This window comes from Cygnus olor, chromosome 4 (assembly GCF_009769625.2).
Source record: "Cygnus olor isolate bCygOlo1 chromosome 4, bCygOlo1.pri.v2, whole genome shotgun sequence".
Taxonomy (NCBI): Eukaryota; Metazoa; Chordata; class Aves; order Anseriformes; family Anatidae; genus Cygnus; species Cygnus olor.
This window is the reverse complement of record NC_049172.1, coordinates 6,528,401-6,555,344: the sequence shown is the minus strand read 5'-3', so window position 1 is coordinate 6,555,344 and position 26,944 is coordinate 6,528,401. Positions and strand designations below refer to the sequence as shown.

The following is a 26,944-nucleotide window of genomic DNA, read 5'->3' as shown; positions in this document are numbered from 1 at the left end:
AGAAATTGCAGGACTGTGGAGTAGGTCTGAAAGTATTCAAAGGTGGGGGCCATATAAAACAGCATAGCTGAGTTACCAAATACATTTGCTTAAGAGTTGCATCTTCTGTACAGTGTAGAATACTTAGTAAAGCAAAGGGAATATAATTTCCTGTAATAACAAAGGCATCCATGGACGTTTGTACTCTAGAGCGGTTGCTACTTGGTCATTCAATGTCCCCTGAATCTTTTGTGCTGCCTCTGGACTCTTCTCAGGGATGCAGGTTTCCCATGCTTTTCCTACAAGGAAGAAGGATTTCTGTTTCATCCGTGCTCTTTTTTCTATGATGCTGTGTACTTCCCTGATTGGTTGCAACCCTCTCTACCTAGCAGCTATTGTGGGAGAAAGAGCAACTGTTCTTAGATTCTCTGTCTTTTAATTTTTATCTTGTTTTGAGAGTATAAATAGATCTCTGCCTCAAAATATCTTCACTTACTGAAAGAAGAATATCTGGTTGTTGCTAATGTGTGAGAGTGAGAATGGGACAATTTCTCTGGAGCTACAGTTCAGTGGTGCTTTGTCAACCATTGCTCAGACATTTATGGGATGAGCAGTTGTAACTACTGTTTGTGGGCAAGTCGTGTGTGTGTGTATGCATGCACATGTGCATGTGCTGTCTTTTTTCAGTTTTGCTTTTAAAGAGCTTTCAAGTTTCTTTTCCTTTATTTCCACAGAGGGGTTTTCGATTCCGATACGTATGCGAAGGGCCTTCACATGGTGGACTTCCTGGTGCTTCCAGTGAAAAGAACAAAAAATCATTCCCTCAAGTCAAAGTAAGAACATAAAACTTTAATATTTTGCAAGCTGAATGTAAGTGCATGTAGGACCGTACTGCAAATCAACACACTTTTTTATGAAATTACTCTGACTGGCTGCACTTCAATTCCCACTTTAAAAGTGAAATTGATTTTAAAAAGCAAGTCGTTTTCAGATTTGTGGAGATACTTTGGCACCATACTTATTTGCTAGCAGTTAAGCAGTAAGCTTTCCTACATCTACCACCTCACTGTCCTTGTGCACACCAATGGAGCTCTTCTGAAAGGTAGAGTTTTAGTATAATGTAAGGCCTAAGATGGTCAGTTACACCACTACCAGCATAATGCTAGAGCCCAGTCACTTATTCCAGTTCAGTCTAAAATGCTATTTACCAAGTTTTCCTCCTTTTTCTATTCATATTACTCCTTACTTTAGAGTATTGAGTCCTTAAGTTCTTAAGGACTTCATCCAGATTACTTTAAAATCAACAGAAATTTTGTCATTTTTAACAGGAGTAGCATTATGTTCAGGAGTTCGCTGAATCTCTTTCTTTTATTCCAGGAATAATTCAAGCATGTCAATCAAAGAAGCATTCTGTGCTAGCACAATATGAAGATTATAACAGTGATGATTAATCATTCTAGGATTAGGGATGAACTTTCTTTGCCTAAGGTTCTTGCGGCAAATTCTTTCTGCACAGAAGTGGGGAAAAGACGCACCGTGTTTTCTGCATTTTTTTGAACTTAATGAACTCTCAGTCTTGTCGCTGTGTTATGTCTTTGATGAACTTACTGCGCTAGAGATTGTCTCATGAGGAGCAGGGTTAATATTTTTTAATTCTGGTGTTGTATTTTACTCCATTACAGGGAGATAAGGGAATGGAAGGGTGGCAAGCAGTTAGCATCTGGACTAGGCCTTGATGTGTGCCACTCATTAACTTTCCCTGTTGTATGCATGTAGTTCTTTTGCAGTTCTTGAGAGAGAGTAGAGTTTGGAACAGTTGCATGTCCATAATGAATCAGTATGAGCATGACTCAACGGAAAATAATCAGCATTGGCTGAGTTAGCCTAGGGGGTGTTAGTCTGGCAAATTGAGAAGAGGCTGAAAAAGCTGATTTCATGTAGCCTTGCAAAACTGTTAAGAAAAATTACCAGCCCAGGCAAAGAATCTACTTGCTTTTCCCTTTCCTATTGTGACGATAATGATGAACCATTGAATAAAATTTTACTGGTATGTTCAAATAAAAAGAATGTACCTCAGTTGAGCCAGATCTTTGGATTCCAATTCCATCTGTACTGATGATTAATACAAATAATTATCAGTTGTTATTGATGATACTTGTCATGTTATTGTATTTCCCAAAGGTGTGATGGGACACAAAATAGCACAACGAGATAAGCAATGAGAAGTTCTATAGGGAATGGAATTTCTCCGTGGAAAAACTAGAAAGCAAAATGTTCTTTGGCTTTCCATCAAACCTGGTTTCATTGATCATCAGATTTTAATTTCATCTAAAGCTCCCCCAACACACACGTGTCCCTTCCCCTCCCTTCCTCTCGTCCTACTGTGCGCATCTGGTTTTTTTCTAGTACAAATCCCCACATGGCAACACCTGCTGGGAGAGGCTGGCAAAGGAACACAACAAGTAAATTCCTCAAGGCCATTGCTTGTTAGTGCTTGTTCTCGATTCAAGTGGTGCCAGTAAAGACAGAACCGTTTCACACCTTTTCCTGTAAGTCTCTCCTGTGTTTTGTCAAAGGGTGCTCACCTTGTTGTAAATGAGGCAAGCACAGTTGAAGATTACTGTATTTTATTTTATTTTTACAATTATGTCAAGGCTTTCACCATAAACCTCCATTTGTTGATCATGGTGATGCAAAAGGGCAGTAGTGTGAGCATTGGCTGTTCTGTAAAAAGGAGGCTTTGTGACAGATCTTTAAACCTTGGCCATGGGGTGGGTGGTCAGTGCAGCTCACACCAGGGTCTCTCTTGTGCTTGGCCAACTCTGCACAGGAAACTGATGCAATTTACCAGTAGCCGCCATGGGATGTTCTGAAAATACATGTCTTCAGTGCACTAAAAAGCACTGCAGTCTCCCTACCCACTTTTGTTAGTATTATGGGTTAAAAGCCTAAAGAAAAACATGTATCTGATATGACTTCTTGCATAACGTGGACTATTGAACCTCACCCTTTTTTTTCCTGCACCTACTCCCTAACTTCCAGCTGAGCTGGAAAGCATAAAGATGTGTCTTTCATTTCAAGTGCTGAAGACTTTGCCATGTCTCTAAGCAAGATGTTTTGTTAGTTAATTACATATTTAACCACCTCCTGTAGAGCATATTAGGAGATGGTATACACCAGGAGTTAGTGCAGCAGTTCTACGGTGCCAGCAAGTCTTTGTACTTGAGACAAATCTGTACTGGCTGACAACTTGGAATTGATTTAAAAACTCTTGTTTTAACAGCACAGTAGCACAGTCATAGCAAATGGAGTCCACTTACCAGTAGTATATTTCCTGTAATATCAAAAATAGGATTCATTCAACTTCATACTTTAGGGCCTTGTATTCCTTTGTTTACTGCCATCTTTGCTAATAGTAATCTTAATGTTATGTACAAAACATGTTGTGTTTTTAGAGGATTTAGTGGATTTTATATAACTTCGCAGAGGAGCTGCAGATATTGAACATACTATAATGAAGGAAGATTTCATGGCAAGCTACCTAAAATTCTCCGGTTTAAATTTCATTTCCGTCTGCTTGATGAAAGTAACACTAGAAAATTGAGTCTATCTAAAATACCATCTAGAACAGCTGAAATTAAAGCTTTTGAGCTGTTTCCTCATAATATGCTTGCTGTCCAGGTAAAAGACAGTTGTATTTCTGTAGTTGGATATAGTTATTCTATATCCAAATAACAACAGATTTGCTCTCCCAAAGCTCTCTAAAGAGTTTTAGAACAACAACAAAAAAAAAAAAAAGAGAACCACCAAAAGAACAAAACTGGATTGTCTGATATTATCACCAGCTCACTGAATAAGTTGCTTGTTTTTATGCATTTGGAAAACTGCCAGACAACTTCCATAGAAGATTTCCACTCACCTTGTTACACATTTACTATGTATGTCCTGATCTTGCATACTGATGTTAGTGTATTCATGTTTGACACTGAAGTGCTTGATCCAGTTTTGGGTGTGAAAATAATTTGCTGAAAATAGCGGTGTGAAGGAAATGTCCTGAGTTTTCATCTCCTTGGGGGCAAATCTACATGGGTGGCTGCAAACAAATTCACGTTGCCTATTCTGTGAGCTGGATGTAAATGAGTTCCAGCCCAGAGGCTGGGTAACCACTACTGCTCAGAGATGTGCCCAAGCTAATGAGCGCTGTCTCTCTGCCGATGAGTCTGGACATAGTGCAGTTCAGCTTGTGAATCAAAGCTGAGTACCAGTTAGGCAGTCCCGAGCCCAGGCGCCTAAACAGGAGCACTGCCCATCCAGACATGTCCTTGGGCTATATCCTAAATTATGCCTCAATTTGGAGATAAGGTTTTTTTATTGAAATCAGGGGGATTTCAGCACCTACTTCAAGTTCAGGAGGAAAATCTGGAAAATTAGGCAAGTTATTTAGTTGATGAACTTTCTTGTTGAAGAGAGGAGCAACATACTTGCTTTTTTTCCCTATAGGAATTAAGTTGTGGAGTGATAGATCACTGATTACAGGTTAAAGATTAATTCAGTCAACGGCCAAGAAAAGAAATAATCACTAGTCAAAAACGAGCAGATTTTTTGTTATAAATCTTTAATGCCTCTTAAAAACCTGCACTGAACCAATTCAACCGAAGCTAAATTCAGGGAGATTTGTGCTTTTTACTGCCATGGCTGGTTTGGCTGAATATGGAGTACTGGGGCCCTGTACTTGGGCTCCTAAGGCAGTGCACCAAAGTCTGTATTTTTGGTGTAAGAGTGACCTCAGATTCAGAGGATCAAAAGATCTACAACTCCCATTGATTTAAGTTACTTTACATTGCTTGTTCTTAGGTGGCCTAAAGGTCTTGGGTCTATGTAAGTATTCAGTTGCCTAAACAGTTCCTACCAAGCCTGAAATGTCTTGTCTTAAACTGGCAACTGAAAAAAAAAATAATGCTGTTCTCTGAGAACATGGCATTTATGAAAAGTGAGTGATGCCTCATCTGTGGAACACTTTTTGTATGTGAGTATTTAAGGCAGCACTGGTCATACTCAACAGGTCAGGCAGGATTGGGGATGTAGCTGCTATAACAAAGTGATTAGAAAGAGAAATAGATATTTTTATCATTGCTGGTTTTGTATGTTTGACATGGTCCTTTCCATCATTTGCTTTCTTTAGTTAACTGCTTGGTTTCACTTCTTGCTTGTATGAGTAACTCAAAAAAACATCTTTCAAGTAGAAAAATGTTTTTCTACAAGTTTTTTTTAAGTTTTAGAAAGTATAAAAAACTGTTTGGGGTCTGGATCTCAGGAAGATGTGAAATAACTGAAAAACCTTTCAACTCTCGTTTTGAAATTGACTCAATTTCAAGTTCACAGGGTCCTCTTAATCTCTCAGACAAATCTCTCTCAAACAGGAACAGCAGATAAATGTGAGCCTGCAGCATTTTAACTTTATCAGATTAGATCAATTGAATGCTGCTTCAGTACAGGATGTAATCAAGTATTACAGCTATGCTCTTCCCAGGAACTCCTTATTTTCTTTTTTTTCCCCAATCTTTAATTTGGTGTTCAGTAGCTAGTTTTTCAGATCACAGGTCTGCTTTCGAGTGATACAGCTCCCAAACGCTGTCTCCTCATATTGTGTATGTGTTTTCCTGTCAACACCATAATCATTGGGTTTCTGTATGGGTATTCATCACTGTAATATACTCTCTACCTTCTAACACCTTTACATGATGGAAAAGGTGATAGTTATTTGTATATCTTAATAGCAGAAAAAAAACAGGTTATTCTGAAGTTGTGGTATCAATGATTCAAGGACCCAAAAATGATTTCAGGCTTAGTTTATGTTATATAAGGCTGGTTAACCAATGGGACTATTTTGTTGGCCACTGAGATAATCTGGATATCTCAAAATCAAGTAGGAAATACTGTCTGTAAGACATACAGGTAGGAAACAATTCAAGGACATCCTATAGCCTCTGCAGCATAGGATGTCAGACTAGATGACGAAAATAGTCCTTTCTTGTCTAATGACCTATATAAGGTATTACGTTTTAAGAACTCTTTTGTTTTTCCCCTGAGAGAGACTACAAAGATCATGCTGAGCTGAGTAACAGGGGGAGATTGCAATCTGGTTACCACTGCAGTTATATGTTCTGCTTTCAGAGGCTGGAAAGTCCTTGACGTGCAGCAGTCCTACCTACTGTTTCACTGTGGTTTCTACAGCTGATGAAGGATTGTCTTGAACTTTTCTGATGTGATACAAGAACATGCGTGTTACTCATAATGAATATAACACTATAGATGTGCTGGGAACTTTATAGCAGGGAGAGGCTTGTTTAGTGAGGGAAGAAAAGAAAATATTTTTTAAAAAGCCCCTCTCTCAGCCTTAATTGTAGTGATGAAGGTGATATGTGGCATAAAACATAATCATTTTTATTTTCACGTCACTTTGTGAAAGTTGCACAGGGATCCTTGCATTTTCTCACTGCTGATAAATGGGTAAATGGTGAAGGAGTGATTATTCAGTGTCTTTGTACAGTTTCAGTCCAGGAGAGGTTAGAATTTGGGAACAGGAGAAAGCATGAGTACCCTGTGCTTCATATTTCAGAAAGCAACACTTGCAAAATCCACATTAATACAGTATTATACAGTTACCTTGCAGGCAGTGAGTAATGAGAATACCTTTGCACACCTGTTCCTCCTGGAACACCTTTTTCATAGTTTGGGTGGTTGTTTTTTTTTTTTTTGCTTTTAGCAGCGAATAGGAAGACGGTGAAGGCACACGTATATATGCAGAGTGTTTCAACTATGATGGAAGGGATTCAAGAGAGGGGTTAAGTGGAGTGAAGGAAAGGTGGCAGGACTTAATAATGTGGTGAAATCGTGGCAATCCCCGGTTATCTGCATTTTATCAACAATATAACCTTAAGTATTCAGTTCATCACCAATTCATCACTTTAATGTTTATCGTGATCCTTTAATACCTTGGTTGATTAGATCTATAAGCTGCTGTAATACAAAGAACTTTGCCTCGGGCACATTAGAAGAAAAATTAGAGGAGGAGGGAAAAAAACAACATTGATAAAAGGGTTAATTAAGTGAATTGGAAGGGAAGGTAATGTTTGCTTTTTTAAAGTGAGATAATTTTATATTTGGCATAATTTGAAAATGATGCATAACCGATAACCGAGTTGAAGAGTATTACTTATGAGGAAAGAAAATAATGTTTGAATAATATATGTAAAGCAACTAACTTACCAAAATGATATATTGTTAGTAATTTTAGGGGTTTTTTTGAAGCATTACTTGACATCACAATTTTAAAAGCTATTAAAAATGTATGATGATTAGAAACTATAATGAAGGAAAAAAGCTTCATAGTCCTCCAGAGTGCCTCCTAAGGCACTCAGTTTATCATAACTGACTAACAATGTCTATTGTGAATTTAATGTACTAATTGAAGTTTAAGGAGAGCAATGTAGCATAACTGGCTAGAATGTGAAACTGGTGTTCATGATTTGGGAAATAGGTCGCTCTCCCTTACATTTGTTTTATTTCTTAACTTTTTTGTCACCACTGCTGCCATTTGTACGTTAACTTGAATTACAAAAAAAGTGTTGACTTTGTGATGATCTGTTGCTGTTATTTTGTCACTTGGAATTCATGAGAAGACACATTCACATTTCTCCTGTGTAAGCTTGATTGTACTTAGCTGACAGAAAACACTCAACTGGAATCATTGCTTGTTCCATCTTCAAAAAAATAATAACAATTTTATCTTTATTTACAGATTTGCAATTATGTTGGACCTGCAAAAGTAATTGTCCAGTTAGTTACTAACGGGAAATACGTCCACTTGCATGCTCACAGCTTGGTGGGTAAATTTTGTGAAGACGGAGTATGCACAGTTAATGCAGGACCTAAAGATATGGTTGTAGGGTAAGTCTGTCAAATATATTTGTAAAACTGAACTAAGGTAGAGAGAATCAATTAGAAACACTATAAGAAGCAATACAAAATTTTTACTAATAAGCAGCTAAGTGGAGTGCTAGTCTTCATGCTCTAATGTGTGCTTTGTATGTTAAACAGAAAAATAGACTAGGTTTCTGTTTTACCTCTTTAGAATATGGCCTAGGCAGACCAAATAGATTAGAGCAAATAATTTTCAGTTAGAATTTGTAGAATTTTGGTCTCTCGATGTGCAATCCAAATTTGTACTGCAAGCTCATTCTTTAAAACGTTAAGTAGGTTTGTTCGGAAAGACCGGACTGTAATGTTACTGAACAAAAGTTTTCGTTACCTTTTTGATCAATATTTTACCATCACTGAAATACACCAATAGGAATATAGCAAAGAGAAAAGCATTAAGAAAATGAAGTTAGTAAATTTGAAATTAATGCAAGACAGGTATAAACATGAAAATACTAAACGAGTCAAACTTTTTAAGTTTAAAGCAATAAGATTATAGTGAAATTGTAGTTGGTCTGTTCTTGTTTAATTTAAAAGAGTAATTGTTTGTATCAGTAAATGGAACTCAGGCTCCTGTCTACGTTTTCAGGCTTAGATCAGGTTTCATGCTGGCTGTGAGTTTTAGTTCTGTGATCTCAAGAATGTCTTTGTTGGTGAAGAAGAAGAAGTTTAAAAAGCTGAGGAGGTTGGGAGAGAGAGATTCTTTTAAACTGTAACTTTTGATGTCCAAGCCCAGTGCACTAACTTTACCAAGCACGGCAATTTAAATAGCTTTATTTGAAATGCTCCTTTTCATCTTGAAAAGTTTGGCTCATTTCCTAACCTGTCTTGTTTTTCATCAGATGTTTAGAAACAGCTTTCGTATCCTCAATTGACCCATATGAAAATTGAGTTATTGTCTTGTTTTCATACTTCCAGATCTAATTGATTTTTGAATGTGCCAGGAGATTTTTACAAAAGCATATTTTGTATTATGGAAATTTTCATTCAGAGATACCTGAAGTGTCTCGTTGAAAGCCCAGAGCCCAGCCTAAAACATTTTCTTTGGAAAACTTACACTGTTTTTAGCTTGCTCTCTAAGTCAGTTTGAACTGACCGAACTTCTTCTGATCAATTGCTTGCTTTGCGTAACAGCCATAAAATTGCATATTAATGACAGAGCAAACAAAGTGTGACGAGCAGATTTTCAAAGGTTTTCTTAGTTGCTTCCACAGTGTAAGTCTGAAAACTAATAGATTACCTCTTACGCCATGGGAAAGTCCTGTGCAGCCATATGATCATTGCCATATGATGGTACATGTTTTACATGCTTTTTAAGGTTGGCTGAAATTTTCAAGCTGGAGTTCAGTGGAGCAGCTTTCTCTGGTAAGAGAGACTGCCTGCTGCAGGTTTGGCATAAGACATTAAGAAAATATTTCTCTCAATCAAAATTTGTCAGGTTTGCAAACCTTGGAATACTTCATGTCACAAAGAAGAAGGTGTTTGAAACTCTGGAAACACGCATGATAGATGCTTGCAAAAAAGGATACAACCCAGGACTCTTGGTGCATCCTGAACTTGGCTATCTGCAGGCAGAAGGATGTGGAGACAGACAGCTAACTGGTATGTGGAAATGGTGGCCTGACTTTAATAGGTCTTTTACTAAAAAACAGACTTGGCTTCTGAAAATGCAGATTCTTAGCCAGAAAAAGGTCCTGGGTAGGAAAACAGCGTATCGCTATGTGCTTATTGTGTATTGTTGCTGTGTTTTGGGAAATCTGAAAGTTTTTGTTGTTAACACGCACATGAGTACAGAACAAATTTCTTCCGTAGCTGCCTGTACCCTCCTCGACGCCTATATTTCATTGCTCTTATCCTGTTTAGTAAGCTTATAACTAGAGTCATTTTGTGTTATCGCTGTGAGACATGATACCACAGAATCACCGAATTGTAGGGGTTGGAAGGGACCTCGAAAGATCATCGGGTCCAACCCCCCTGCCAAAGCAGGTTTCTTAAAGCAGGCTGCCCAGGTAGGCGTCCAGATGGGCCCTGAATATCTCTAGAGAAGGAGACTCCACAACCTCCCTGGGCAGCCTGTTCCAGTGCTCCATCACCCTCACCATGAAGAAGTTCTTTCGCATGTTGGTGCGGAACTTCCTGTGCTCAGTTTTGTGGCCATTACCCCTTGTCCTTTCCCCACAACCACTGAAAAGAGGTTGGCCAAATCCCTCTGTCTCCCACGCTTCAGGTATTTATAAACATTGATAAGATCCCCTCTCAGTCTTCTTTTCTCCAGGCTGAACAGACCCAGGTCTCTCAGCCTTTCTTCATAGGGAAGATGCTCCAGGCCACATATCATCTTTGTGGCCTTCCTCTGGACTCTTTCCAGGAGATCCCTGTCTTTTTTGTATCAGGAAGCCCAGAACTGGACACAGAATATCCTTAAGTAACCATGGAGACTTTCTTTGAGGATACCTGTTTAGTTCAGCTGTGCTCCCTGTAAAACCTGTGGTCTACATTGCTTTCAGGAATCATATAAAGGGGCCAGCCTACTCTTTATCGCTTTAATACCTGGCATTCAAATGTCCTTAGGGGCAGCCTCTGTCCTTTTCACAACCTTTTTAAATTGAGAGCAGAAAATAGTCATTTTCTGTATGTCTCTTAATTATATACCTTATCTTAAATAATATCTTACTCACAAACTGCAAGATGAATACAGTATATTGTGAACAGCTCCTCCTCTCTGAATAAAAAGATAGAAGCCGATGGATACTAAATGAAAATGTTTCCTTGCTATTGGTGCTTTTTGATAGTAATGTTTGGAAAATGCACAGTCCCCCCCCACTTTGTGTTAATTCGTGTGTACTATTTGTTGGTTCCAGAACGAGAAAGAGAAATTATTCGTCAGGCAGCAGTACAGCAGACTAAAGAAATGGATCTCAGTGTGGTGCGTCTTATGTTTACAGCCTTTCTCCCCGACAGCAATGGCAGTTTCACACGGAAACTTGATCCTGTTATATCAGATGCAATATATGACAGCAGTAAGTGTATTTGGCTTTAATTACCTTTTCAATAAGGGGAAAGCTTTTTTACATACAAAAATGGTATGTAGATACTGCTATAGCTAGGTAGCCCATGGATATTGGCCCCATGTCTGTCCAAGTACACATGGTATCATTCTGTTTTTAATAGATATTGATGTAAGCCCTAAAGGAAGTTTTTATTTTGCTGTTAGCATGTTTAATCCTGCCATCTGTATTGTGAGGATTCTGTAAATTCTTCCTATATTGTGTTTGAATTTTGCAGACTTGTCTTCTTGTTTTCAGTTGCTGTCTGTGGCAAAGCCTTGTCACATAAGATGTGAGGAAAAACTTAACTTTACTTCAGTCTTTCTTGAGAATCACACACTTTTCAGTTTTGCTGGCCATCTGCTTGCCCTTGTTTTCTGAGACTAAAACAACCAGAGTTTTTGATCCATTTATTTCCTCTGGACCTGTCAGTATTTTTATACTTGTGTTACATCTCTCTATTTGCCCCTTCTCTAAGTGAATCTTTTCACTTTGTTTCTCCTTGTGCCTTTGGATTATACTTACTCATTTCATCTGAACCCTTTCTGCTGCCTGAGTTTTCCTCCCTGTACCTGTGGGTTGCCACGTTCCTGATAATCATTATTCAATGAGTCAGAAAAAGTACCATTTTCTTTCTTTGTCCAATGGTCATCAATTTATATGGACAGAGTCTGGATGAAAAGGTATTAAATGCAGCTGTTCTAAAGCTTCTGTAGAGTGTTGCCTGCTATTAGGTGGAGAATGCAGGCCTACTTTGTGTTTGTTCACTGTGTGAGAAAACATGATGTCTGATACTCGTATGGCACATGTGTCCCTTATTTTCTGGATGAGAAGACGGTTTTTTCATCTGCAGGTTGAGGTGATTTGCCTAATAGTGTCTTTAAGGAATACTGATTTTCAATATTAACCATTACAGATTCCATTTGTTTTCTTACTCTTAAGTACATAATGATAGCGAGTATTGGTAAAGCAAAGAGGAAGAGGAGGACAAAGCATCAACAGAGGCAGAGCATTTATCAAGCCGTATAGAAAAACTATTGAAGTTATCCTATCCTTACGAATCTGACCATCAAAATTTTGACTCCAGCTAAGGAGAATAATAGAAAGGGAAAATATGCATGTTTCTGCTGTTTAAGTTGCTACATAGCTTTCATTTGCTAGATTTTTAGCTCCCAAGGTGACCTCTTATCTGTTGATTCCAAAAGATTTTTCCTTTTTTTTTTTTTTTTTTCCTAATGTCCTTTTTTGAACCATCCAAGTCTTTTCCACAGAGAGGACACAATTTGTCGCATAATTGTCCATCACACGTGATTTAATTATCAGATGATAGCTCTATCTCAAGAACCCATAGGTGTCCGTTGATGCCTCTGCTAAGATCTGTGGAGGTGAGCTTTTTGATCGCAGTCTGGTATGTTGGTCAGGGACTGAGGTTGCTTTCAAGTAAGCCACAGTGCAGAGCAAGCATTGCATATTGCATTAACCTAGTGACTTAAAGGTAACAGCCTTCAGCAGTGTCACATTGCAAAGAAAACAGGAAAGAAAATGTTCTCTTGTAATGCCCTCTTGTCATAAAGTTAGTGCTAATGCAGGATGCAGTTCACTGCTCTGTTTCTGTACTAGTGCTGTAATTGTGCTGGAATGGCCAGGGCCTTATTTTATAGTTAACAGTTCACTCAGAGCTTAGAGCACACAAGATTACACCCGTAAGATGAAAAACTGTTGATTCATCCTTTTTAAAAGTCATAGATAAATTTAAGTGGGTTGAATTGGTGGCTCGTCTTTCTGTTGCATTTGTGTATTTTTATTTTTACCTTATGTAATCTAAAATTGTTGTGAAGTTAAACATTTTTAAAATCTTTTCCTTTCAATAGAAGCTCCCAATGCCTCCAACTTAAAAATTGTAAGAATGGACAGAACAGCAGGGTGTGTAACAGGAGGGGAAGAGATTTACCTTCTCTGTGACAAGGTTCAGAAAGGTAAGTGTCCTGGGTATTGTAAGGCACACCAGGGGGTTCATCCGGAGTAACACATGAGGCCTGCTGGGCTGCCTTACTATTCTCCTGTTCTGATAGAGCAGCAGGATGTGTAAGTGCTCAGCCTTTCTGGAAGCCAGGCCAGCAGTCCAGAAAATGAATAAATCAAAATAGGCTTGCAAAGCAAATTCAGTGTATGTTGCCTCCCCAGAGACCACATGATCAACTTTGTTCTTCTCAAATTTCTGCCCTTCCCATGTTCTATTTTTATTTTTTTTTGGGTAATGGGTTCTGGGTGATCTTTGATTCCATTATCTCACACCTGCTCTGAATTATTCTAAAGTTTCTGATTTATTATTAAGTTTCTGACTATAAAGGGTAAGTATGAGCATTCAGTATTAATCACCAATGGGAACTGAATGTTTTCAGTGCTGCTGCTAATAACTTCATTTTTGTGTATATGCTAATGGTAGAGATTACTCAGGGTAAACTGATACTTCTTACACACTTGTTTTAGTAATTTCTGCTCGTGGCTATGAATGTGTCAGGATTGGGCTCTTAATGGTTTATGTGGTTGTTTGTAGTATTTGGGCTGAACTAAAAAGAAAAAAATAAACAAGGAGTGGGGTAAATCCTTTGCATTTTTCAGCTATAGGTGATACCTGGGACTCCCCGGCATAGATTGGATGGCAGAGCAAGTGCCCAGTTCTCACCTGTTCGCAATGAGTCTCTGCTCATGTTGTTAAAATCATGTTGCTGTTTTCCATTAATGCAGGCTATCCTCTTCCACCTCTCTTCCTTGCCATGTTCTTCTACCAGTTTATCAGGAAAGAGAGAGCACTTTGGGGGCTTTGAAAAAACTGTTTTCTTCAGTAGTGTGTATACCCTCTGCTTTCAGGAGAACTGAGATGAAACATAAATCTTGTGCACAAAATAAATAAATAAAAGTCTGACTCAGTGGAAGCCCCGAGGTGGGGTTTCCCCTCAGCCCTAGTGGGGTTTCCCCTGACCTCACTGCTCTCAGAAACCTCCTGCCTGAAGGAACTTGAGCATGCAGGACAGCAGGACTGGAAGTGGTGGTTCGCAATCTTGAGACTAGCAGGTGGTGGATCAGAGGAAGCAGTCTGCCTGCTCCAAAAGCATGTCCTGCTTCAGTCACCCCACGAGAAAATAGTTTTGCTATTGTTTCTTCTCAGAGGTGCTGGGGAAGGAATATGCAAGCGTGGTATTTCCCAAGCTCTCCTAAAAATATATAAATAAGTAACCAAATAGAGAACGAAAGAAAAGTTGTTTAGAGGAGCAGAAGCCAAATCTCATGTTTATGGCGTGGCCTGTGCTGTGTTTGGGGGGTGAGGGATCGCTGTTGACAAGCTGCTCGCTCACACCTCTGCCGTCTCGCTGAGCCGCAGCTCCGAATGGCGCTCTGCCAGCAGCAAGCGGAACTTGAACTGTGGCACTTCGGGTTTTGCTACAGTTTTTTGAACTGAAACTGCTGGAGGAGAGGGGGTGGTTTCTACAGTTCACGCTTCAAGTTCTCCCCTCCCTACACGCTTGTTCCAAATAGAGCTCCTCTGGAATGTTTGCTAGCCCTAGAATAGGAAGAGGTAGTGAACCTAATTCTCCTTTTACTGCTCAGGAAACAGAGAGCAACATCAGTCAAGTCATTAGAATCGGGCTGATCTAAAATTGTCAAAAATGGGTTATCTATGTTGTTTTCATAACATGGATAACGATGATTCATGCATTATTCATGTAATATTATCACCCAGCTAAAAAGTAACCGTGTTGATTTTTATCTGAAATAAACTTAGCCAAAGGTTAAACGAATGCACAAACATCCCAAAGTTATTGTTTCTTTCACTCTTTGCAGATGATATTCAAATACGTTTCTATGAGGAGGATGAGAATGGTGGTATGTGGGAAGGCTTTGGAGACTTTTCTCCTACAGATGTACATAGGCAGGTAAGTAACAGAGCATTTGCCATTTGTTAATGGTTTTCTGATCTTAAGAAACCAGGATTATATTAAAATTAGAAAATTAGGTGAGAACCTGTATATCCCATACTCTTCAGTCCCTGTCTTTTGTTGGCTACTTCCTAATAATAATAGAATCTTAACTGTTCTTTAAGATCTAAGTTAGGAATGTAGCTCTAGGAAATCAGGAGGGAGATCACTTGCTTTAAACATACACCAGTGCGAATTGGGATAGGATATATAGAAAACTCTCACAGCTCCTATGAGGATGCTGAGAAAGCCACAGAGTAGTTGCTCAACGATGAGGGGAGCAGCAGTGTGGTACTAACATACATGGCATGGTGATTCCTGGTGGTTCTGTCTTTCACAAAAGACTTTAGGACTCTAACTCAAAGGTACAGCTGAAAACTAAAATGGAAGTTTGTTGTGGTAGCAGCCTTTCGCAAATTTTTGACTCCCTAGTAATGAACCAACTCCCACAAAAATAACACAAATGTACATGCAGAGTTGCCAAAAACCACTGTCCGTGACAAATGCGCTTATCATTGTTTCCTTCACAGTTTGCTATTGTGTTTAAAACACCCAAGTATCGAGATGTCAATATCACAAAGCCAGCCTCTGTATTTGTACAACTGCGTCGGAAATCTGATCTGGAAACAAGTGAACCAAAGCCTTTTCTTTACTATCCGGAAATCAAAGGTAATTCATTAAACCCACTTTGTATCCTAGAAACAGAAACTGCAAGGTCCCTAGGAATACTTTTAATAGGATAGGACATGTGTTGAGTGAAACATTTTTTGTAGTTATTATTTTTAGAAAACAGGATATTTGCCGCCTTGTTTTGTGCAGAGCTAATAGGAAAACTGTTACCTCTGTTATGGCTTATTGGTTTTTGTTGTTGTTGGACTGGTAAGCAGTAAATCTGTCTTTCTACTGAGGTTTACTCTGGGTAAGTTTCCTATATGCCTGTTCATACAGTAGATGGCACTCTCTTCTCTGAGTTTCTGCAAAATAGTATCTGAGGACATTTTGCTGTCAGTACTTTCAGTTGAAACCTTAAACAAAAGACTGGTTGGTATCTGGTGGAAAAAGTATATATTTTCCAGTTCTCTCCTTTCACCATCATGCCTCACAATTTCTCTGATGTTTTTGAATTTTCCAATTGCCTATACTGCCTAATGAGCTCAAGACCCTTTTTGTAAGAGTAGGGAAAGTGCTGTTACCTCTTAGGGTAAAATGTTAGTTAGCTAGCTGAGGTAGAACAGCTAGCATCAGACCTGCTTCCTGAGTTGTTAGTGAGAACTCTAACCAGCAAGTCTGTGCCCATTAAAAACTCTTCTACATTTCAAATGAGTTTGATGTGAAAGACAGCATCAGTATGTTTTTAAATATTAATAATGTTAAAGATACGGAAATACCTTGAGGTCCCAGTCAGAATTAGTGTTTTGTTGCACTAATAGTCTATCTCCTTAACAGTTAACCTGCGTGCAGTTTGTGCTGTTAAGTCCTAATCTTGCAAGTTCGCAGTACTGAATTTGGAGCCATGCTGAAATCAGTACCCTGTCAAACTCTGAAATATGTGTGCATCAGTGCTAATGGACTAAGCTGAGGAGAGGGGAGGTGGTAGTTGTACAGCTGAATCTATTTTACACTTATTATAATAAAATAGCAGAAAGCATGCCTTTTCAAAATCTTCCAGAGTAGCTAGAAGATCTTGTATCAGTAATGATTTAAGGAATCTCTTGCCCAAGTTTCATGGAGATGAAATGTCTAACTGCAGAACAAAGTTGCCAAATGTGAAGCAAACTTTTTTTTATGAACCTCTCAAGTAAAATTAATTCAATATTATGTGCATTTTAGGATGCCCTATACAATCTAATCATAAAATTACCATTTAGGGTCTGTATTTTTCCACTGTTGCAAGTGTTCACATGAACTTAGACACGTGTCTGTGGATTTTTTGTTTGTTTCTCTGACTAGATTGCTCTCTAGAGTTTTCTCTCCTCGTCAGTGTGAGTATGCCTGGTGCATGCATGCATACATACTTACAGATCATGTATGCCTGGAAATAATGCACTTCTACTTTTCAGTGTACTGTTCCATGTAGTCAGCTGTCCAGTTTGATGCACTGACTGATGTGGCTGTGCATGTAATTTCTTTTTGTTGTATGTTTGTTGAAAACTAATAGATCATTTATTGAAGGTGGTTTTGTATGTCCTTCTCTTAACAGTTTTAGTGGGTTTTAACCTTGTAATCTTTGTATCCCTGTACAGATAGTTCTTGTCGTGCCATTTTCACTTTCCCCAGTCACTGGGATACTTTTTCTAAACCTTTGTGTTTTGCTTTCCAGTAGATCTAAGGATTATTTTTTACTTACATGATAAAATTCTTAGTTTTTTTGCCTACTGCTGCTCCGCATGGTTTGACAGTATTATATCCTGCCTGAAAATAAGCTGTCTTTATTCTGTTGGCCTTTCTGTTAATTTAAGTAAATCATTTCAATCAAACATTCTTTTCAACATTTCTCACCATCCTTAACCTTAAACAAAAGTTTAAAGGGCACTGCAGGTGCTCTGAGCTGTTGGAGATCAAAGTGTCTTGTGATTTGCTGACCCTTTTTTGTAAGTGTCTGTTTCTGAAGTGAATTTGTTTAGTGGAGGAACCTGTGCCTGTATTCCCCAAAGATGAATTTTCTTGAGTAAGTATTTGGTTCAAGGCACTTGTGCTGATTCATGACTTCGCTTAGTCATTGAAGAATTTGGAGGCCACTGGACAGGAGCTGCTGTTGAAGGAAGCTCTGAGCCTCCCAGGACATTTCTGCACGTGTCCCTCCCAGTCTAGGCATAAGGCACCTGACAGAACAGCAGAGGCCATGAGGGCCTGAATGATGCTGTCAGTCTGGCTGGGGACTTGGCGATAACTTGATTCTCACTGCTCCATTATGTACAAGGTTGTTCTGTTTGAGGCTAGAAGTGTGTTTACTCTTCTACAGCACTCCTCATTTTCCCTTATAAACTAGTAATTTTTACTAGTAATTTGTGAATATTCATCCTTTTCTGTGCATGGCCACTACTAAGAGTGACTCCTTTTTCCATCTGTTCCTTCTCACCTGAAACGCAGATAAAGAAGAAGTGCAAAGAAAACGACAGAAACTCATGCCAAACTTCTCAGATGGCTACGGCGGAGGCAGCGGTGCAGGAGGAGGTGGCATGTATGGCGGGGGAGGCGGCGGTGCTGGCTCTGGTACGACAGCGGTTTGGGGGGAAGAGGGAAAGGGGTTCTGCTTTGAGAGCCTGCAGATAATTATTCTGATTATAAAAATGAAATGAGGAATTCATCAACTTCTAGTGAGATGAGATCTGACTCTCCTATCTTTATACCTAGTATAAAGGAGTAATTCCTAGAGGAATTTAGCATATTAACCCTGCTACTGCAAAGTATTATTATAAAATTCAAGATACTTTATAGTAAATTTCTTGCTGTGCTCTATCTATTGAAACCTGAGCATATCTGAGATGCAGGATATAAGAGCAATGCTTTGATTTCTTGCAGCAGAGCACTGATGAGCTATAGATCAGCAAATGCCATCTGAACTACAAGTAGCCCTTTTTTCAGAGAAGGGTGCAGAGCAGTAGTTTTCAAATCGTTACATGCATTGCTAGCAGCACATGTACAACATAACACCAAAATACAAATCTGTTGTAATCACAGTGATTTACAAGCATGGAGACAACTTGTGAGGTTTCAGCTGAGTTTTAAATGCGGTGTACTAGCGATATTACATGTGTGAGGTCTTAGGGATTTGGGGACTGAGAATGTCACTAGTCAGCCATCTAGAATTTCTTTGGGTTTTTGAAGGGGGGTGGTAGAGTGCACCTTCAGTTTGGAAAATTTGTTTGAAATGGATGGAATAAACCACAAAATGTGTAAAAAATAAAATTTCATCTCTTTAGTCTCAGTGCTCTTCTAGATTGCATTTTCATTGTTTTAGGGTGTCATTCTATTAATTCTTAATCTTTTTCCTTTCTTTAGGGTTCAGTTATCCTTCGTACGGTTACTCAGCTTTTGGAGGGATGCATTTCCACCCTGGCACAACAAAGTCCAATGCTGGAATGAAACATGGCAACGGTAAAGATGTCGTTCTTGCAACAGTTTAATTGAGTTTGACAGTCTTTTTCTTTTACAGTATGAGCTGAGGTTATGCATGTTTAACAATGTGCTGTGATGCATGTTTAACTTAAGTGTGCTGTGGAAGGTTAGCTTTTTCCCTAGAGCCACTCCTAGAACCTCTGGTAGCACAGAGGCTTGTATACATTATATTGCTCTGCTTCTTTTCAGTTGTGTTCAAGTCCACCTTAAACACTGTGTGCATTTTCCTTTTTACTGCTAACCCCTGAGAAGCAGTCACCAAAACCCCTCAGCATGCTTTATATATTCAGTGTACGCTTCAAGCACCAGCCCTTTCTCTTGCTTGAATGTGCTGATTAGGGGATGACTAAAGTACTAGACCAGATAAAAGGTATCTTCCTTTGTTGCCAGAGTCTGGTGCTACACAGTAGCCAGAAGAAATAACATAAGAAGCAATGGAAAGGTTAAGTTAATAATAAGGATGTCCCTGTCTTCCTAAAATAGAGACCCACATGAAATCTACTTGTTGAATATTCTGTAGTTATTTCTAAATTCTGAGGGATGAATTTGCTGTCAGAAAGGCAAAAATATATCTGATTATTTTGGTAGATTTCCTGGGAATATTTCAGACTTGGATTGTTGTACTTTCAGAGAAGAGGTATTCCCGTTGTTGGTATATAAAAACTTATCTGTAAAGCAGAGGCTGGCAAAGACATAATCACTTTAGAGCAAGTTACATTGCTCCATCCATCCCTGTGAGCTGGCATCTGGAGTATTATGATTCATGAGTGTTTAATGATAACACCTATATCAAAGTAAATTTTATGCACAGTTCTTCAGGGTTTGTTTGTGGCTAGTTGAGCTTTCATTTGCATAAAAAAGCAGTAGTATTGAACACTAATGGTATTAATTTATGTTTGAAGGACTGTCAAATTGCACAGCTGAAAAAGATAGGAAGAGGTCTGATAAACCAAGTGACAAATGCAACATGGTGCATGACATGAAAATGGAAACTATGGAGAGGAATGAGTGCAGAACCTCTGGTGTTAATGAGGAGAAGGAGGAGGATGCTTCATCCTGTAGAGGTGAAGTAAACGAAGCAGATTGCAGGTGGCAAGGTAAGTGAACAAGTAAATATATTTAAGGTAGATCAGACTGCCATAGGGAGCAAAGCTCGTGTTAAAGGCCTGGAAACTCCATAACGTCTGCTGCTGTTTTCAAAATATGATAATTCTTCTTTGAGGAAACAGTTCCCCCAGATCTCAGGTCCCTCCCCACACATAGTTGGGTAGATAGTTCTACACCTTTGCTTTGTACTGTCACTGGCCAACTGAGCTTCCGCTTGCTGTGCAAGGAGATGAGATAGCTTAGCCTGCTGGGCATATTTAACACTGCATTGTAATAACACTGTCTGAGGTTCACTGAAAACAGTGGCAGTACTTGGAATACTATTCACTGGTTGACTTGGCTTTTGATGTTTGATAGGCTTTAATGGATGAGTATAAAGAATGTCTGTGTGATTTCTGTGTAGTTCTTCATTGTAATTCTGCTGTTAAATTGCATGCGAAGTAGCATGAAAGGTTTAAATTTAAAATGTAAACCGTGTTTGTTTCCATGCAACGAGTACACAGTAAAATAACAGTTTGGTAGCAAACCTTTTATGCATCAAACCAGCGAACAAAAGGGGAGGAAGGCAGGAGTAGTTAGTAAGAATGGTTTAGAAGTAGATTTTAAATAAGTGAAAACTACAAATCACCCTTTCACAGGCAGTAAGACTTCCTTTTCCTGCATGTCTACAGGCTATTTTTTCTAAAGAGTTGCTAATCACTTTTTTAAAGGCCTTGAGTAACCATGCTTCTCATCACATTAAAAAAACAAAAAAACAAAAAAAAACAATTGAACTAGAGAGACATGGTAGTGGTAAGAATTGAGTGGTAAGGATTTTTTTTTGTTTGCTTTCAGCAAGTGCGATGTGATCTAGACCACTTCTGTTGTTCTGTCCTTGGTCAGGGAGAGAGCATGTTATCTTTTGGGTATCAGTCCTCTGTGACACTTGCTATTAACAGCCCTGCAGACTGTGGCTTGGGAAACCAGAGCTGCATAGTAGATAGGTTGTATTTGTAAAAACCTCCAAGGTGTAGCTTCTTGTGGTCTGAGGAGCGGATGGTGCTCTAGAGAAAAGGTGAAGAACTTGCTGCTTGTGGTTCTGGTTGTGATGAATCCTGTGACTGATTCAAAGAACAAAATCTTTGGCTGATATGTGAAGTAAAATAATTTCACTTTAGGAGTCACCAAAGAGAGTGTTGTTCCTGAGTAATGTACATTGTAGGCAGGCAGCTGGCTATTTATTTTCCTTATCTATTGTAATTGCATGAAAGGAGACAATTTCAGTTTCCAGATTATGTAAAGAATAGATGCAGAAGAACAGACTCCATGAAATGGCTGCTGCAGGTTAGAACATCATAGTTTTTAGACTAAAAGATGCTATCTTCTGGTATTTTGAAGGATATTTTTTCTATGTGCTTGCCATGCGAAAGCAGAGGTTCAGCATCCAATTTTTTTGGACATGCATATTTTATGAGAAAAGACAGAATTGCTTAACACCCTTTACCTTGGATATGTTGTAAACATCTATTTAATCCTATTATTTAGTGTTAAGAGGTAGACAGCAAATAACAATATATCATTCTAGGCACATAGCATAGGAACCGCAGTGATCTATGGGCCAGAACAATAAGCTTCATGGATAGCTGAGTAAGCTGTTGGCTTACAGAAATGATGTGTTCATTTTCACCAGGGATACACATCTAACTGAGACTAAATCCCTGGTTATGTGTAGCTGGAAATCCTGGGTATTCCCTCCCTACATGTGCTTTAAATGACAACATCTGTTTTACTTGTTTGCTGTTAGTTATTTCGAACCTTACATGGTTTTATACAAACACGAAACTGTTGAGAATACAGGCTGGTTTCGGATGATACTGCTTCCCAGAATGACGACTGTGGTTTGAAAGTTCATCTGTTTCATTTTCGCTAGTTTCTTGACAATACAGAACCACAAAGGTATTGGCAGAGCAGCTAGGGTGACCTTTTAAGTGTTCTATGGACAAGAGTCCTTAGCTGTTGCTTATATCTAAGATCCAAGTTTCTGCTCCTTTTGTTTCATTGCACACAAATGCATGTAAATGGAATGAATTCAGTGCCACTCAAACTAAAGGTGGCTTCCAGAGTTTCACCATTCCCAGGGTTCCTACAGCCTGAATGCTCAGAGTGCACCTCCTTTTCCTTCCCAGGGACTCATTCGCTCTGTCCGGTCCTCTCAGCAGTAGTTAACAACCTGTCTCAGTGAATCAGCAAATAATGCTTCTGGTTTGCATTGTATTTCTGTGGCAGCACAAACCCCTGCCAAAAGAGGGAGGTGTTGCAGGGAAGACAACTGAGCTGATGAAAGTAAAACTTTGCCTTGCAGATGGTCCCTTCCTGGAGAAGGCAATGCAGCTTGCCAAGCGCCATTGCAATGCTCTCTTTGACTATGCTATAACTGGAGATGTGAAGATGCTGTTGGCTGTTCAGCGCCATCTCACCGTTGTCCAGGATGATAACGGAGACAAGTAAGTCATTGCTGGCAAGGACCTCTGCTTGCTGGCTTGAAAGTCACCTCTTTGATGGCAGTCAGTTTGTCCCATCTCCTGTGGGTGCTGGTTGTGGATTACAGCACCACTCAAATGAACATCAATCAAATGAACATCATTCCCCTTTCTGCTGTTTGGGAGAGGTACAGTTGCAAATTAGAAATTTGTGCTGCTTTTGCAGAAAAGTTGCTTCCATCACAAAGTTTGTTATTCCAGTACCCCTCAGAAAATAACCTGTGTATGAGGATGTGTCAAGGATGTTGTGAGTTTGCCTGCCTTCTTTTTACTTCCAATCATCGCAGTGTGAAGTGCTGTGCTCACATCATGAGACACAGCTGATGGGGATCATCAGCTTTGTGCTGAAGGAGAGTGGCCTGCTTTTTATTCCATGCAAATCCTTTACTTTTCATTGGGAATTTTAAGTTGCAGATGCGCTAGGAGGCGTAGAAATAATAGCTAGTGGGTCCTTGCTGCTTTTCTCCCACTGACACCAGTTTCTTCCCAGAGGACTGTATTTTGTTCTTGCTTGTGTCTGTAGTGTACTGTCGTCTTCCACGAGATTGCGTGGATGTTCGGAGGGTGCTTTGCTGCTAATATTTCCTGACCAGTCCTTCGATAACATGAGCTGGAGTAGAAATCCATTTTGCTGCTCTACAGCTATGCACATTTTGTGGGACTCGAGCTGAAATACAGCAAGGAACAGATTATTAGTAGTTATTTAAAAGCAAATTCAATGGAAGTGATTCTGAACACAAACAAAGATAACCTCTCTTGGATAAGCAAGTGACATTTTCACATTGTCACTGTTTTAGCTGGCAGGCTTTGGGCAGCCCCTGTGCAATCTCTTATGTTTCCTTAAATTGCAGTATTTTGTACAGTAGAAGCCCTGTAAGCCTTAAGGTCTCTAACTAGACGGAAAATTACAAGTGACTGAAACAGGCCTACCCTACTGTTTGATTATGCTGTGAGAGGCTACTACTTCCACTCTGCTTTCAGTGAAAACAGGCCTCAGATTACTGATAAACAGCATACATAAATACTGCAAAATCACAGCTAGCTACTTGCTTTGCTTCCCAATTGGCAACCTAATGTCTGCTTTGAGGAAAGCAGCAATATAGATGAGGCAGGTGCTAGCAATAAAGCCTGCTAGCACTTGGGACAATACAGCTTCTGCATGTGTTTGTTGTTGTTTTTTTGTTTGTTTTTTGGAGGGGAAGGAGTATTGATCTCAGTCCTAGCAAGCAGGACCTACGTTTAAACATCAGTAAGGTGCTACCCAGATTTGGATTTGCAGGGCATTTCAACAAAGTCAAAGTACTTAATCGTGATGATAAATAGTTTCAAGATGTACCTGCAAGTATGTGAGGCTCAAGCTCATGTGGCCTTTCTCCTGGGAAGGAGTTTAGTCTATGAGCATGTAATACATATAAATTCCTCTGCAGCTATTTAACAAAACAAAGTTTTGGTGACTGCTTTGCAGCTCTCTCACAGGAGCTGTTAAAAAAAAGCCAAATTTCATAAATCAGTTCTGCCAAACATTCATTTTAGTCATTAAAATTTTGTGGCAAAGACTATAAATTTTTTGTTTAAGCCATTAAAGAAATGTTGCTGACAACAGTTTTGCTGATCTTTCATCAGAGTAGTCTCGAGGGAATGAAAATACCTTCATTGGGACCCTGTGTTGTGTTTTATGGCTTTGAGACAAAATACATTAGCCTGTGATTAGCATATATTTGCAGTGAGCACGCAGCAGCACTCACCCGCTGTTACTGCGTTCGTACCGGTACCACTGATCTCGTGAAGTCCGAGGGCATTATGACACTTTGCCTCCACGGGGCTAAATTAAAATATTTGCTACAGGAAAGAGAAGTAAAGGCAACAGAAGAGCAAATTGTTTCTAAGGTGAGATGTCCTGTGGTGATGTTGTGTGTCTCCAGCACTATGCTAAAAAGAATCTAGAGGCTGGCCACATCAGATAAGGGAGAGCTTGGTAAGGTATGTTTCAAAACAAAGAGCATGGCTTTGAAATGACATCTCAAGGGAACGAGACAAATCGAGCTCTTGTGTAGAGCGGCGATGAGATTCACAACCTGCTTTTCTCCTGGCGGTGTTTTGCATGGCCAGCCACTCTGGCTGGAGCTGGCTCTGGAGCAGAACACAGGAAAGGCTGCTGCGTCAGCCCAGTAGAAGTAGATCCTTGCTATGCAGAGTAACTGCAAACTCCTAAAACAGTTTTTTCCTTCAACATGACATCTCTGGCCACTGCTGCAAATCCTGTGGCTGTTAGTCACCGGGTCCGAGGCCCTAGTCATTTTCTGTTTGAAAAGGAAGAAAAGAAAAACCCGCAGAGCTGGGGAAACCCCCAAGGGAAAATCTGCTTGGGTGGTAGAGACTTGTGGAAATTCTGGAGGAAGGTTTTGACAGTAAGAGATGTTCATGTGCTGTGTAATTCAAAACATGAAAAAAAAAAAAGGCACAAAAACTGGGGATTTCAAACAAGTTCTGAGACAATTCTTCTTACGTGATAAAAAGATTTTACTTATTAGACTAGTAGTTAAGTCATACTCAGGACCCGCAAAATCCAACCTGATTCTGCTTTTGTGATTGAAGGGTTAAACACAGCTATGATCTGACTAGCCTTTTTTAATATTAGGATTCATTTTAGGTGCTGCTTTTTAGTGCTGGATTCACAACTTCTAATAGTCAAATGTTTCTATCAGAATTCAGTCAGATGTACATGATCTTAGAATTTATAGAATACATTTGAAAATACTTAAATAATCTGTTAAATATCTGAAAATAATCTGTTTGTTTTTTTGTTTCAGCGTCCTTCATTTAGCAATTATCCACCTTCATACAGAACTGGTTAAAAACCTCTTGGACGTGATCCCAGATTTGAATTATAACGACGTTATCAACATGAGGAATGACCTTTATCAGGTATGCTGTTGTGGTGGGATAGGTGATGTTGATTGTTCTGCCAGCAAAAATTGTGCTACTTGCTGTCTTATTTTTCTTCTGTTCATTGGAGTGAGCCCAGATCAGACTGTAATGCAAACCAGCTGAGAAATTCACAGAGGAACACAGTGACACGTTGTAAGGTGGTGGAAGAACAGGAGCATGTTTTCACTGTTTTAATTCATAACTCCCCTTGATGTTGAGAGAAACATCTCCGTGTGTTTATTTTAGAGTAGACCCCAAATACTAAGTTCTTCAGACTATGTCTTCATTATTTGGCTTCTCTGTTATTAAACCAGTGGTATGGATTACAGACAACTCTGGGCTCTTTTAGACTTTTTAACATAGGATAAGTCAGGATGAGTTGTCAGTTGCTGTGAAAGCTGTAACAAACTCTGCTTTCCTGTAGCCCGGGTGGTACCTGTGCCCATCATATGAGCACCAACATTTCCCTTTCATTTCTTGGTTCACAGTGTATCAGAAAACAAAGAAAAACATCCCCATACCTTTTACCTAGTAGAAAAAGACCTCTTAGCAGCCTGGCACAGTTCTCTCTCAACTTGATCTAGGACACAGTCCGAGTTTTTTGTATTGTAACTCAGATGGGCTTTAAAAAGAGCTGTGGAAACCTGCCTGTAAAAGAAACTCTTTTCAAGTGTGTGCACCATTCAGTTGTCCCAAAGGGAGCCAGCTGGACTTTGCATGGCAGCACTCTTGACATTTGTGCCGTTTCCTTCTGTTCAGCTCCAAGCTGTAAATGGCAAAGCCGGGACTTTATGCTACACAGATAATCCCAGAGGGTTTATTTTGACTTTTTTGTTCTCTTTCACATTTCATTTTTATGTTCACATAAAGGAAGCTTGAAATATGGAAGGCAATGAAAGCAAGAAGATTCTCAATTGAATTCTGTGTGCCCTCTGTTTAACAGAAATAGGAAGCAAAGCTGTGCTCCATGCAAGACATAAATCTAACTGCCAGGACCTCTACAGCTGTTCTATTTCTACTTAAACCTTAGGCCAGTGATGGGAGGAAATGTAGGTTTAAGCCAGGATTTTTCTTCTCTACAGATATTCTGAAAGATGAATCCTACACGTATCCTGTAAATTCAGTAATTGCAAATGTGTTGGCAATTCTGTTAACAAACACAAGCTTATTGTACAAAGCTGGAATTAGTCCTTTTTATTAGGCATATCTGTTAATGTCAGAATAATAGGACAGAGATGGAATCTCGTGCATTTTTTCGGATTATATTAGTGTTAGGAATATGATTTCC

General features: G+C 39.3%; 1 protein-coding gene across 2 annotated transcripts in view; it reads left to right on the top strand.

Annotated features, from left to right (window-relative positions):
- The window catches only part of NFKB1 (nuclear factor kappa B subunit 1), a 58,061-nt gene that overhangs the window by 24,086 nt on the left and 7,031 nt on the right, over positions 1-26,944 (top strand). For both annotated transcript variants that reach the window (XM_040555587.1, XM_040555588.1), the window contains exons 5-16: positions 714-812; positions 7,781-7,929; positions 9,398-9,561; positions 10,821-10,979; positions 12,878-12,982; positions 14,850-14,941; positions 15,514-15,652; positions 18,074-18,196; positions 18,986-19,081; positions 20,005-20,199; positions 22,551-22,692; positions 25,539-25,653. In XM_040555587.1, coding sequence (XP_040411521.1) covers positions 714-812; positions 7,781-7,929; positions 9,398-9,561; positions 10,821-10,979; positions 12,878-12,982; positions 14,850-14,941; positions 15,514-15,652; positions 18,074-18,196; positions 18,986-19,081; positions 20,005-20,199; positions 22,551-22,692; positions 25,539-25,653 — 1,578 coding nt within the window. The remainder of the gene's footprint in view (positions 1-713; positions 813-7,780; positions 7,930-9,397; positions 9,562-10,820; positions 10,980-12,877; positions 12,983-14,849; positions 14,942-15,513; positions 15,653-18,073; positions 18,197-18,985; positions 19,082-20,004; positions 20,200-22,550; positions 22,693-25,538; positions 25,654-26,944) is intronic.